Source organism: Rhineura floridana, chromosome 5 (genome assembly GCF_030035675.1).
Source record: "Rhineura floridana isolate rRhiFlo1 chromosome 5, rRhiFlo1.hap2, whole genome shotgun sequence".
NCBI classification, from domain to species: Eukaryota; Metazoa; Chordata; class Lepidosauria; order Squamata; family Rhineuridae; genus Rhineura; species Rhineura floridana.
Window position 1 is genome coordinate 42,733,310 of NC_084484.1, and position 14,942 is coordinate 42,748,251.

At 37.4% G+C, this 14,942-nt stretch overlaps 1 protein-coding gene across 7 annotated transcripts in view; it reads right to left on the reverse strand.

The window, feature by feature from the left end:
• The window catches only part of DOCK9 (dedicator of cytokinesis 9), a 196,197-nt gene that overhangs the window by 39,414 nt on the left and 141,841 nt on the right, over positions 1-14,942 (reverse strand). For 5 of the 7 annotated variants that reach the window (XM_061626569.1, XM_061626574.1, XM_061626571.1 and 2 more), the window contains 5 exons: positions 13,950-13,997; positions 9,430-9,566; positions 3,528-3,643; positions 1,756-1,893; positions 646-828 (listed from right to left, as the gene is read on the reverse strand). In XM_061626569.1, coding sequence (XP_061482553.1) covers positions 646-828; positions 1,756-1,893; positions 3,528-3,643; positions 9,430-9,566; positions 13,950-13,997 — 622 coding nt within the window. Of the gene's footprint in view, positions 1-645; positions 829-1,755; positions 1,894-3,527; positions 3,644-8,892; positions 8,937-9,429; positions 9,567-13,949; positions 13,998-14,942 lie in introns of all 7 variants that reach the window. The other 2 variants (XM_061626573.1, XM_061626575.1) reach the window with 1 other exon arrangement.

Below are 14,942 nucleotides of genomic sequence, written 5' to 3' on the forward strand. Positions count from 1 at the left end.
TCCTGATATTAGATATATGCTGATGAGGTTCAAGTTTTGGTGCATGTCTGTTTACAAAAGTATTCCCAGAGTACTTATATTTAGCCTTGTTTTATTTATTTTTTGGTCAAAGCAGATTCCTGATATTATATTTTATGTTGTTTTATTGGGATTTTATATTGTATGTTAAAGTTTTGGATTTTTTTCTAAATATTACCTAGCCTATAAATAACTGTAAATAAACAAATACAAAGACTTTCAGATTTACAAAGTCTTGCAGGGGAAAAAGGGAGAAATAGGATGCAAACTTGTGTATGAATAGGCAGATTAAAACTACAGCGGTATAACGTAACATGAAGTTTACAGTTTGAATAGCTAGAAACATCAGCAACCTGTTCCAAAATTTCCAGACAGGAAGCATGCAGATAGGAAGTATGTATACAGGGTGCAGCAGCAAAAGTGACCCCTTCACACAACTGCTCGACAGGCAGCATTTATGCCCACAAAGCATATAATTGTTTTTGTGTGTGTCTCTGTGTGCATTGCTTGATGCACTGTGTAGCTTCAGTTAAGTATACAACCCAGTACTTAAGACATGCTAGCAGTAAAGGTCACTATTCTATCTCTTTAAAACCCTCAAAACACATAAAAATAAACTGTACTGACTTGTAGGTGTGTCCTTACAAACGATCTCTTTCCTGTGTAATCAAAATTATTCCTCATCAAGAAATAAAGGAGGTGTGATGCTTCTGTCCGTATTGAACTCAGTTTAGAGTTGCAGCACTTCAAAATTTCATAGCACAGTGAAGAACACATGTCAGCCCTTCCTTCGTAAAATGTAGAAGGAAACTGCAGAACAAAAACATTTACTCTGTTAAGACTACGGTCCTTAAAAAAGTAGGATAAAATGAAGTTATCAAGTAACAAATATCAAATAATTGAAGTAAAGTACACCAAAAAAATTATCACATGAAGCTGGCCTTTTAATCTGTAACACATTAGAAAGTGTCTCTAAAAACATTTTATTGCTTCAAAACAAAAAGGAGAATTCAGAGTGGCTGGGAGCCCCAAAATCATCCTTGCAATTAAATGTACAAAACTCTTGCTAGCTTGTTCATCTAACAAATCTAGGCAAGTAATTTGTGACCTGTATGAAAAGTTGCAGCTTTGTAAAAGTTCAACCTGAAAGTGGAAAATAGTTGTTTTTTCAAACAAAACCAAAGCTTCAGTATTTGAGAGCCCTCAGGACAGATTTCAGGTCTGTGATTCCATCTTCCAAACAGGAAAACAATGTTGACTTTGTTTGCCACCTGTTTTAAAGGGGGAAAGGTAGGAGGCCGTGTGCCCTAGATTCTGGTCTCTCCCATGGCCCTCTGAGATTACCACTGTAAAATTAAATGGGCAAGTATTATGTGTTTGGCACTGTACCTTCCTGACTGCCAGGTGTTGGTAATGCAGTTCTTGGTTCAGCACATGCGACTTGCTAGGTTACTGGGTCCACCCAATCCATCAAGGAATATGCTTCTCTGCACTGACCACTCTTACCAGATTGCAGTGTCAGTCTACTCCATGAGTCAAGTGCTTGTCCAATCTCAAAACTGCCTAGAATTTAGCATCTGCTTCTGACTGAACATGGACATCTGCTGTCATGGAAAAAATAACATCCTGCCCTGGGCTCTTTATATTTAAAGGTAGCCTATAGATAACAAAACAGAACCATCACCCCCAGCAACATAACATACACAGTCAAGGAATTAAAACTTTAAGGCTACTTACCTTAAAAATTAGTGATCTTAAAGCATTGAAGACATTTTTTAATGCTGTTTCCGACTGATTTTTTTGCAGAAAGCAAAGATATACATCAAACACCTTTTTCATCAGAGGATTATGCCCATGATCTGTCAGTAGTTGATTCTGAAAATTAAGAGAATTTATATTAAGGTCTCAAAAGCCCCTGGCAATATTATAGACATGTTAATGGAATGTTTCTCTGGTGGCTATCTGCATACAACCTAGCATCTGAGAGCATTGGTGTCACACAGCAAACTGACAAAGTCCTTATAATGGGGAATATAAAAAGTAATTTTTTGATATTGTTATTGTATTTATTATTAATTAACAAGATCTATATCTTGCCTTTATATAGAAAGTGTCCAAGGTGGATTTTATAAGCGTTATGAAAAGTGTCCTAAGTTGTAATTTGTTTATGAACCATTCGTGTGCCCAAGGAATGTTAGAACTTCTGTTCCTCTAACAACAGCTCCACTTGCTGTCCCAAGTGCCACATGGAAAAGAAATTAAAATAATGAGAGTTTTCAAAGCAGTAGAATAATATGATTATTTTTATTATTTATTGGCATTTATTGCCTGTCCTTCACCCTAGAGGACCCAGGGACAGTTACAGCAACTTTAAGATACAGTATTAAAAACAATTAAAATCCACTACAGTCACAAAAAGGGAGGTCCTAAAAATTTACATTTCAGGTGTCAAAGACCAGAGTAAAGAGATGCGTCTTCAGGATGCTGCTAAAGCTGTCCAGTGAGGTTGCCAGACATGCCTTGGTGGGGAGGTAGTTCCACAACTTAGGAGCTGCCACAGAGAATGCCCTCTCCTGGGCCACCACCACCCTGAGCTTCTGAGGGTGGTAGAACTACCAAAAGGGTCCCCACTGCTGATCTCAACACCCGAGAGGGTCTGTAGGGAAGGAGGTGTTCTTTTAGATATTGGGAATAGCACTTGAGGCTGCTGTTATTCAACAGAGTTTTTATTACTGTGTTAACTGCTAACATTTGCCTCAATTCATAGATGCACAATATGTACTTTTACTAGTTACTAGAAAATTTTTACTAGTTACTAGTTATATGGAGAGATATACTGTATGATATATGAGGAGATATATGATATAGTATAGGAATCTGAAGTTTGAGAACAAAGAACCGTATAAATGTATGTAAAGGGGCTTCATAGGATTACTGCTATGTATGTTTTAAGAACATTGCAGAGATGACAAAATATATTAGAATTAAGTTTATGTTTTAATTAACTGACCTATGTGTTTAAAATTTTTGTACTGTTTAATTATGTTTTTCTTCCCCCTTCCCCCAAGATGAATTTTATTTCAAAATAATGTAAGCCATCTTGCATGGGCTATGCCTAAAAAACAGCCTACAAAAAGGACACAACAACATCTAAACGAGACACTCTTTTCATAATTTCACAACAAGGGGTGGTCAACTGGATGTTTTCCTGATGTTGTTAAAATGACAACAAGCATCCCTGGCCATTAGTCATGCTGGCTGGGGCTGATGGGAGTTTGAGTCCAAAAACATCTGCAGGGCACCATCGTGACTACCCCTAGATCAGCCTTTCCCAACCAGTGTGCCTCCAGATGTTGTTGGACCACAATTCCCATCTTTCCTGACCACTGGCAATGCTGGCTGAGGCTGATGGGTTTTGGTCCAACAACATCTGGAGGCACACTGGTTGGGAAAGGCTGCCCTAGATAAAGCCAATGGCAATATCTAGCTATACATAACTAAACACATACCTTAAATGCCACTGTGAATAAAGATAAAGTATCCAGAATTGTAAGGGAAACTTCTGTGGCAATGTTGGCTTCAAGTAAAGATTGGTGAAGGACATCTGCTTCTGAATGACCATAACCTGTGGAAGTTTGAAACAGCTGTTACTTTTGACTCTGTACTAGACTTTTACAGACTACAACATTTTAAGACTAATACTACTAATCAAACAGTAGCAAAGGTGAAATTTTTATGCATCTTTGAGAAATGCTACAGTTGCTGATATAGATAACACATTTAACATTTGCACATATCTGCAACCTTTGATTATGTAAATGACTTTATTTTCCAGGTAGTGTCAAAATAAAATTACAGTAGTCTTCCAACTATACCCCAGATCTGTAGCCTACACATAGATGGAATTAACCTACATATATGACAACTAGAAAATATTTTCAAAAATCCTGCAACACATTCTGTTTGACCTTGGACAGTTTTTTTTCCAAACTTCTGAAAGCTGAAGCACACTTTTTCATGAAATAAAATTGGAGGCATGCTTCACTCATATCCAGGAAAGCTTTACTCTTGTACTAAGAATGTAAGAATAAGAATTAACCACCTTCAAAGGAACACAATCCCAGTGTTTCTTAAGGAGCCCTCACTTTTGGATATGCCTGTTTGTTGGAGGGTGGCAAGTCCTGAGCAGAAACTCATACACAGAGAGAACAGATAGCCTCCTCTAAGGGCATATAATTGTGCTGCATCAGGAGTCTTTAAATGCTCTAACCATTCCCAATGCAGACAGAAGGAGAGAAGGAAGTCCACAGGATGAATATTTGAGAGATGTAGTGGTCAATCTCCTTCATGGTTGTATACATTGGGCTCACAAGTGCATTTACTTTCATTTTTATCTTGTGGCACACTAGCAGTTCTTTTACTGTACACTAATGCAACTCAGCACAAAGTTGGGGAGATTACAGACTGTGAAAGACACTTTTAATCCATCAGAACTACAAACCTATGATCAAACTGTGATTGCCTTTCATATTGTCAACATTAGCGGAGTTAACACTCGTTTAGGTTAACTATCTTGCACTTCTGTATCTCAACCATGTTAGATCAATGCATTTCTGGATGTTTTTTGGTCTTATACAGTTAATTGATTTTGCATTGCCATTGTATTGCAAAAGCAATAAAAAGCCATACTATATCCATTAGAAATGTTTATATATTCCATTTCACTAACTGCATATCATTGTTTCTTCTCAAGAACATTATTGAAAAGAATTATATAAAGATTAAAGACCACCTTGCTCTTAGACAACACAATTTCAGTTAAGGTGTTAAGAAATATCCTCATTTCAAAAGGATAAAAATACCAATATACAGAATTCAAAACCAATATTTCTTCCTAGAAATATGAAGCATTAATAAAGCTACACTCAGGAATAAGGTGACTCTTTATTATATGAAGCAGCAGAGAAAAACTATAATTGAAATAGCGGGTGAATGGCAAAGGAATTTTTTGCAATATGTGAAATATAGCTCCCAGACTACCAAACAGAAGAAAAGTATGGTTATCATAAGGGTCAGGCAGAGATGCAGCAGGATTTGCATGTATTCAATTTTCATCTTTGATTTCCTTCTCAAAAATTGCACCTACCAAACTCGTAAACTGTTTAAAAAACAGTTCAAAAGGGGATTTTAAAAGAGAAAATAATTGTTGGATCCTAACCACAAACAGAGTTCCAAGCGGGTTTTTGCACCTCATCCTTTCTGCTCCAGCTCCCTGAACTCCCCTTCCTCAAAAGCCACTCTTGGGACTCTCCAGAGCAGGCGGTGTGGAAATTCCAGTTGGAGGGGGAAATCAGGGGAGGCTCTTTGCTTGAGTGGAAATGCCTCCTGATTTCATGAATCAGAAGCACTGTTGGATCAAACCAATGTGTGTGCATGGTTCCATGTCCATATTTAAGATGTCTCTTGGAAAGTCTCCAGGTTCTTTTTTCTGAACTCTTGGGAAGAAGTCTTCTAGAAAGTAATTTTGGGGATTCTGCAAGGTACTGTCTGAGAGGGAAATGTAGGAAACAGGGAAAACATGCACTTACGGATTATGGCCTTAAAGACATGCTAGAATGAGGAAGAAGTCTCACTATATAATAATTTCCAGAATTGTAGCAAAGGCACTTTGGTTACCTTAAAAACAAATGTCTTTTTTAAAAGTACATTTTTAATTTTCATGCAAGCTACTTAAAAAAAATGTACTAGCGGACTTCCGGGAAGGGTGACTTCGCTTGTGCCTGCTTTTGGGACAGGCTCCCGCCTCAAAAGAAGCTTATTCAGATATAAATCAGTCAGAACATTTTTTTTTTTTTGACTGATGAAATTTCTCCCGGGCAGGGAGAAACGTAGAGATCAACCTCAAAGCCTGTTTTTGTTGGGAGGACTGATTAATTTATGAGATAAGGTCCAGCCAACAATGCCGGACGGACTTTCTAACAAGCTCTATCTGCTTAAGCGATACGTTTATCTTTTCTTCAAAGAGAGAACGGACTAACAGGCAAGCACCCTTCTTTCTATTATTTTTTTTACTTGGTTTAAATTGTTGCAGCAAAAGGAGATTTGTCAGATTGATCGGCTTTGGACAACTTCTGGGTGAGATATAGCTCTTCTCTGTTATTCACGAAATTAACAGCTTATCTCTGTTTCTGTCGCAAAAAGCTGTCCTGGAAGTGCATTCTAAAGATAATAAACAGAAGAGGGATTTCTATTCCTGATTTCTATTCCGAGGAATATTATATTGTCTGGGACTATTCTCTTTTTGGTCTATTTTATTTTGACGAATCTGCTTCTTCACGACGCCACTAACTGTTTTGATGCTGGGAACTAAATTTGTTTTGCATTCTTGCACAAGAGAGATAAGGCAGGTTGCTCTGTTTATACTGTGATGTCATCAAGCCTGGAATATTAACCCAATTGTTGCTGAAATAAGAAGTGGTTCTTCTTTATTTTTGTTTTGCTTTGTTTTCGTGGTTTTAAAAATGGCAATCAAGAAAGTGGCTGAGAATCTGGAAGTAATTATGTTTCAGAAAATAATGGATGAGATTGAGATAACGAAACAAACCCTGCGACAGGGTAGTAAGGAGCTGAAAATTGAACTGAGCAAAATGACGCAGGAGCTTAAAGAAATAGGGGACCCTGTGAGAGAGGAGAATGAGATCAGAGATGAGAAAAGAAAAAATAAAGGGAAGATACAAGCCCTGGAGATTGGAACAAATGTGGAATTGGAAAAAGATCTGGAGTTTATGGATTTTAGAAATAAAATCTACTGTTTGGAATTTAACGTTATCTCTGAAGAAATTAATGAAGATATTAGAGATAAAGTTATCAATGGCTTGGATAATCTTCTGGACTGGAATGATGTGATGGAGCTTGATATAGAGAAAATCTATGGAATTAACTGCAGCCATGTGACAATGGAAAAACTCTTAAGAGATGAGCCAGTGCATTTTGTAAAAAAGAAGAACACAGATATGACTTTACAACAGTATTTCAGCAACTTATTCAGAATGGATGGCAAGAAAATATTTGGGATAGAGGAAATTCCCATCAGACTCTTATTATATGACTATGGCTACAACAGCAAGATTATTATGGAATACTGATAATGGAAGATTGGACACTGAAATTACTGGACTTAACAGGACTATTGAAGATGGAAGATGGAACTAATAGGGATAATGGAATAATGGCTATTGAAATTATTGGACCTAACAGATTCTGATGAGATGGATTAATCGAAATGTTTATTTGGACTATGGTTATGACAATAAGATTATTATAATTATTAACGAGATGGATTAATTGACATGTTTATTTGGAGAAAAATTGATAGATATATTTCTTAAAGAATTGAAACCTCTCTTTGACTTTTTGTGGAAAGAATAAAGTAATGTTTATGAGATTTGATGATTAATTAAGATAACTACTGGAGGAAAGTGATTTTATAATATGATTTAAGAGACAGGATTGTTATATATTGTAGACCTATAACTGATTTGATATGTGACAAATGGGAAGTCAACATTTTATTTTATTTTATTTTTTTGTTTAATCATTTTTGTTTTGTTTTGTTTTTTGTCTTTGAATGTTTTATGATTTTGTTTTCTATGTTTTATGAAAATTTGAATAAAAATTATTGTAAAAAAAAAAATTAAAAAAAATGTACTAGCTCAAGATTTTGGGATGGTTTATTATATGCTTGGATCACCAACCTGCAGCACCAAAATGTAAAGCACACTTACCTTAAAATTTAAAAAAACTGATAAAAAACCCATCAAATTTATCTCTGTACCTTTATTAGCGATTCATTCCACAGAGATAAAATATTTATATTTAAGAAAATGTATACTTTTTCTCAAGCTGTATTATTTTTCATATTTACATTAACTAACCAGTCAATTTAAAGGCATCAAGGGAAACATTAATTATTCAAATATCAGAATACATGAATTAGGGATCACACTGGTGAGACTTGGCTCTGCTTTTCAATCAGAATTTTCAGTTCATTTGTTCAAGAAACCTAAGCTTTTATATCTATACCTAGCCTATATCTATTAAGAAGTAGCATCTAGCGCATGAAGGTTTTCCCTCTGCAATAACTAAATCTGAAGTAGAGTTTTTGTAACTTCCCAACTTTAAATTTGTACGGTATATATTATGTATGTTAGATACATGGTAGGTACCATTTTAAGGATGGCACAGCAGGGTGCTCAACAAAAAAAAAATTAGGTCCACTCAAACAGCAATTTCAAACATCAGATCTGCTGATGGGGATTGATGTTCCTATATTTGATCCGCCACTTGAGGGTGCCCAATTCAAATTATATTTGCTGGTCAGGAAGGCTCTTCTCCTCCTGAGTGACCAGCAGAAACAGAGTGTACTGACAGGAGGGATGACGAAATCCCCATCACTCTCTATGATCAACCTATGTGTGTGTGTGGGGGGGGGGCTTCAGCATCCATCTTCCAAATTTAACCCCCTGGGGCATAAAAAATAACGTTTGGGTGTGAAATCAAAGGGTGGAGCTGAAACATCTGAGCATTTGTAGTTACTTGTTAAACCATTTGGCAGCATCATTTTGTCAAGTGACAAGGAAAATTTTACAGTGTGAAGGTGGTAAAATAGTAATCTGTATTCATAATGATCTGGACAGTATACAGTTAATATGGGTTTTACTCTTTCAGCAAGCTGCCTGTTCTTGACTTTTGAAGCTTCCCCAAAGTCAGTATATATTCTTAATGATGCAGCTTAAATATTTCCAGAGTCAACTTAAAACTAGATTTCATTCCAAGCAATTCCAACAGAAGCTGACTTCAACCTGATTATCTTACCATTGTCTACAGAAATTCCAAGCAAACTTGATATTTTTCTCACACTGAAAACACAGAAAAAGTCACTTCATTACTGGGTGCTTTTTCACATCCAAACTAAATCATGGACTTTACATTTTTCATAGTTATACTACTTCAAAGTATTCCCCCTTAAACTTTATGCCAAAACATGGTCACATGATCAACCAAGCACATTTCACCATTTTAAAATGGTTCTGGAGAAAGAGTAGTTAATGAAATAGTTCTCACTGGCATTTAAAACAATTATGTTCAAGACGACCACAACAGAATGCATAATTCTGAAGTACATAAAATACTAATGTATACAATATTTTGACCATAACACGTTAAAATGCTGTAGTTAATCATGTTCCACATCGTGCCATCATTTAATACTGCCACTCAGCAGTGAACAGAATTCACACTGGTGTGTGACCTAGAAAAATAAAGTCCATTACATGCTCTGGTGTAGGTTTTGATCTGCCTCTGGTGTTGTGGTACTAGATGAGATTGCAGGTGTTATGTCATGAAACTTACTGTGGCTAAATGTGAGACAGTTATCCAGGCTGCTCAGCTGCTGTAATCTGGCATGCATCATCCCTGTTCTGTTACGGGAAACAGGCAATGTCTGAGATTTTCGATCATGAACTATGGGTCCCAACCCCTCCTGGTTCCTGCAACATGGGTGAAATGGGACAGAAGCAAAAGTTAAACATGTTGCACTGCAGCAAGAGATGGAGAGAGTTAGTTAAGCAGGTCAAGCAAAAACTAGAAGATGAAAATACAATGCAGCCTATTATCTATTTCAGTTAAAATTCTGGTCAAGTTATCCAGCCAGCCAAGGCAATTATCTATTTACTTCCCAACCAAAATGGATATTTTCAGTTGGATGGACTGGAGGTAGCCAGCCACAGCCAGAGTCTTAAAAAGACAGACTCATTCAAAGAGACTAACTACTTGACCACTGTACTTTGGTGATTTTACATTAGCTTTAACAAAATAGCCAGCATTCCACAGCAATTAACTTTTCAATTCAAAAACTTCTAAAATGCTTGAAAGCAGCGGCGCACAGCTTGGCTCTAGAAACAGTGGATTCAGAGTAGTATAGGTGATACCGTGTATACAGATTATATTTGAAAGCTAAAAAGAGCTTTTGTGTGATATTAATTTGTCAAAGAAAGTCAAAGAGACAAGAGAGTATTTAGTAAGCACACATGCAGTAAGAGCAAAATTCTGCAAGATACGAACACTTGTATCTTACCGAGACAGGAAGGGAGTAGAGCCATATACTTTGTTAAACTTGCCAGCAATCAAATGAAGGAAATAGAAAAGTGATCTGTGTTAGCAATCAGTACAGACTAACCTCCTAGTGTGTACCACCACCAGAGCTGACAAGAAATGAAAACCAATACCAGAATTACACACATCCCTGTTTCTTCAACCAACCATAGTGTGTGTAAAGATTGCATGCATTTTTGTTTTTTGCTAACGCATTCCTTTGGTGCATCTCAATGTGAAAAGTTAATATTTCTTTGTGGATCAATAATCCCATAAACATCAGAAACATGCATAGTTTCAGTTCAGTGTTTTCACATGCAGTATAATATCAATAGGCTGACAAATTCATCAAGAGCTACTTAATACATTTTCTTGTATTATAAATATTCTGAGTTATACAACCATATCAAGTGGACAAAAGCTCAAATTGTAATTTTAGGAACTATAACATGTATTATGCTTAAAAAATTTTTTAATCATCATGTAGTACATTAAGAATGTGCAACATTTAAGGCCATCTTCCCCCTGTCCCTGTCCCCAAGAAATAACACGAGCATCATTGCCGCATTAGAGGCTTAATTCTCACAAATAGCAGCCCAGATGACAAACTCATATCTGGACTATATCACTTCAGTTTGTAAGTGAGGGCTCACTATGATATCCTTCAGATGTGGTTGGCCAGCATAGCCATTGATCAGGGATGATGGGAGTTGTAGTCCAACAACATTGGGAAAGCACCAATTTGGCAATCCCTAGAAATCAGAAGGTGAAGGAGAAAGCTAAGCTGGAATCCTTCTCCCTAGCTGAGCCTCGTGTGCTGTCTGAGGTGATACAACTCAGACACTGCTTTGCCACCTCAGCTGCTCAGAGAGCCAGGCCAAACGTTATGAAGCAGACAGAACAAATCTATAGCTAAAACAAGACAACCAAGGTTCATAGAACCCCAGTAGCCAGTTCCTTTAGCAGTAGATTGCGGAGATGGGAAATAAATTGTAATACAAATGTTGCAACAATTTAAGGTGAGTTCAGAATATAAATTCAGCTTGGTTCATAGAACAGCATGCTTTCCCATATTTTGATTTTTCCACAGGTAATTACAAGATGTTGCCATTAAAAAGAGTAGAGGCAGAAGCAACAAAGTCAAGTATGATAATCTTCTTGTGGAAGCAGGAAAAAAACAATATATGTGCTATTTTTCTCTTCAATGTAAGTAAGTTGTGATTTCCTGTATTTGTATCTTGTATAAGCCACAATAATAACTACTAAGAACATAAGAAGAGCCTGCTGGATCAGTCCAGTGGCCCATCTAGTCGAGCATCCTGTTCTCACAGTGGCCAACCAGGTGCCGGGGGAAGCCCACAAGCAGGACCTGAGTGCAAGAACACTCTCCCCTCCCGAGGCTTCCAGCAACTGGTTTTCAGAAGCATGCTGCCTCTGACTAGGGTGGCAGAGCACAGCCATCACGGCTAGTAGCCATTGATAGTCCTGTCCTCCATGAATTTGTCTAATCTTCTTTTAAAGCCATCCAAGCTGGTGGCCATTACTGCATCTTGTGGGAGCAAATTCCATAGTTTAACTATGCACTGAGTAAAGAAGTACTGGAGTCGCTCCATCCCCTTGATCATTCTGGTTGCCCTCTTCTGAACCTTTTCCAACTCTATATCCTTTTTGAGATGAGGCGACCAGAACTATACACAGTATTCCAAATGCGTCCGCACCATAGATTTATACAATGGCATTATGATATTGGCTGTTTTATTTTCAATACCTTTCCTAATTATCCCTAGTATGGAATTTGCCTTTTTCACAGCTGCCGCACACTGGGTAGACATTTTCATCGTGCTGTCCACTACAACCCCGAGGTCTCTCTCCTGGTCGATCACCGCCAGTTCAGACCCCATGAACGTTTATGTGAAATCAAGATTTTTTGCTCCAATATGCAGAATTTTACACTTGTATATATTGAATTGCATTTGCCATTTTTCCGCCCATTCACTCAGTTTGGAGATGTCTTTTTGGAGCTCTTCGCAATCCCTTTTTGTTTTAACAACCCTGAACAATTTAGTGTCATCAGCAAACTTGGCCACTTCACTGCTCCCTCCTAATTCTAGGTCATTAATGAACAAGTTGAAAAGTACAGGTCCCAATACCAATCCTTGAGCGACTCCACTTTCTACAGCCCTCCATTGGGAGAACTGTCCGTTTACTCCTACTCTCTGCTTTCTGCATCTTAACCAATTCCTTATCAACAAGAGGACCTCTCCTCTTATTCCATGACTGCTAAGCTTCCTCAGAAGTCTTTGGTGAGGTACCTTGTCAAACGCTTTTTGAAAGTCTAAGTACACTATGTCCACTGGATCACCTCTATCTATATGCTTGTTGACACTCTCAAAGAATTCTAATAGGTTACTGAGACAGGACTTTCCCTTGCAGAAGCCATGCTGGCTCTGCTTCAGCAAGGCTTGTTCTTCTATGTGCTTAGTTAATCTAGCTTTAATAATACTTTCTACCAGTTTTCCAGGGACAGAAGTTAAGCTAACTGGCCTGTAATTTCCGGGATTCCCCCTGGATCCCTTTTTGAAGATTGGCATTACATTTGCCACTTTCCAGTCCTCAGGCATGGAAGAGGACCCGAGGGACAAGTTATATATTTTAGTTAGCAGATCAGCAATTTCACATTTGACTTCTTTGAGAACTCTCGGGTGGATGCCGTCCAGGTCCGGTGATTTGTCAGTTTTTATATTGTCCATTAAGCTTAGAACTTCCTCTCTCGTTACCACTATTTGTCTCAGTTCCTCAGAATCCCTTCCTGCAAATGTTAGTTCAGGTTCAGGGATCTGCCCTATATCTTCCACTGTGAAGACAGATGCAAAGAATTCATTTAGCTTCTCTGCAATCTCCTTATTGTTCATTAGTACACCTTTGACTCCCTTATCATCCAAGGGTCCAATCGCCTCCCTAGATGGTCTCCTGCTTTGAATGTATTTACAGAATTTTTTGTTGTTGGTTTTTATGTTCTTAGCAATGTGCTCCTCAAATTCTTTTTTAGCATCCCTTATTGTCTTCTTGCATTTCTTTTGCCAGAGTTTGTGTTCTTTTTTATTTTCTTCATTTGGACAAGACTTCCATTTTCTGAAGGAAGACTTTTTGCCTCTAAGAGCTTCCTTGACTTTGCTCGTTAACCATGCTGGCATCTTCTTGGCCCTGGCGGTACCTTTTCTGATCTGCGGTATGCACTCCAGTTGAGATAACAGGTGTATGCTAAAGTGCTTGTGGAGACTTTTTCTAACATTAAATGCTGCGGAAATTGAGGTAGTTGGCAATACAGGCAGCTAATGAACTAAGACCAGTGTGGCCAGCATTGGATAGGATAGAGAGACAAATGTGGTGTCATCAAACCTTGTTTAAGTCTGCCTGGAGTGGGCACAAGATGGCAAGAATCATTCACAGGCTAGCAAATCATTCAGGTATCATGCATAGTTTTGCGAATGCTAGGTTTCTTCTTTGTTGGCCACAAGGCAGTTTAGGCAAATCAGTCTGTAACCTCCCCAGTTTTAATAATCAATACAAAGGTCTATGGAAATGTAGTGCAGCAACTTGGGATGAGGTTTCAGTGTCAGTAAGGCATAACAGACAACATGTGAAGGACTACTAAGTCCAGTTACTTAACTTCCAATACAAATACATCACATTCCAGTGTTAACTGAACATTACTCAACTGACAAGAATTTAAGACATTCTGATGCAATAAAGTTACATCATTAAGTTATACACAGTACCTGGCTATGTATCGTTTTCCCATGTATTGAAATTGATGCAAGCACACTCTGCAAAGAACATAGTATGAGTTAGTTTTTAACTTTAGGCGTCATTTTGTAAGAACTTGTCTGGGCTCAGGGCATAAAAAAAAATGAATTAGTCTGTATTTTTAATTCCCATTACCAAACAAGCTCTTGCATATGTTCTCCAACACTACAGACCTATGTTATAGCTGCCACCTTTCTGTCAAGAAAGTTAAGGGCAATTGTCTCTTCTCTCATGCAAAGTGAATCCAAGATGTGTTAGCTGCTAGAAATGCTGGTCCTGCTTATTAAAACAGTATAGCAATTTTCACTGATAAATCTTTTTCTTTACCATTATAGTGCAATCCAAATCATTTCTATTCAGAAGTAAGTACTACTGATTTCAATAGGCTTACTTTCAGGTAATTGAGGTTACAATTGCAGCCTTAGGCTGCAATCCAATAAATGTTTACTCAGAAGTACACTCCATTGGATTCAATGGGACTTACTCCTAGGTAAGTAAGTGTGCATTGGATTGCAGCCTTAGTCTTCAATATGTACTTAAAGTGAAGAAATAGTTCAGAGCAAATCTTAGCAAGATGTGACACAGTAAGGTCCTGAGTTCTGCACCGTCTTCTTCTTTTTAATTATCATTTAATTGAATTTTGCAAAATACAATAAAACACAGTAAAATAAAATTACAGTAATCAGGAACATAGAACCAGGGAACAACAAACAGTATATATCCAAAATGGGGTACAGAAATCACATAAAGTCTTGAAATAATATACATAGATACAGACCAGAATGTATTTATAGAATTTTTTGTTGTTGGTTTTTATGTTCTTAGCAATGTGATCACCCCAGCACTGAAAATCTACCAGAGTAAGGTACTTGCACAGATACTGTATGAGCCCCCGGTTTGGGGATGGGAGGACTCATATTTAGATATATTAGAGTCAATTCAAAATAAATTAAAAAAAAAAACCT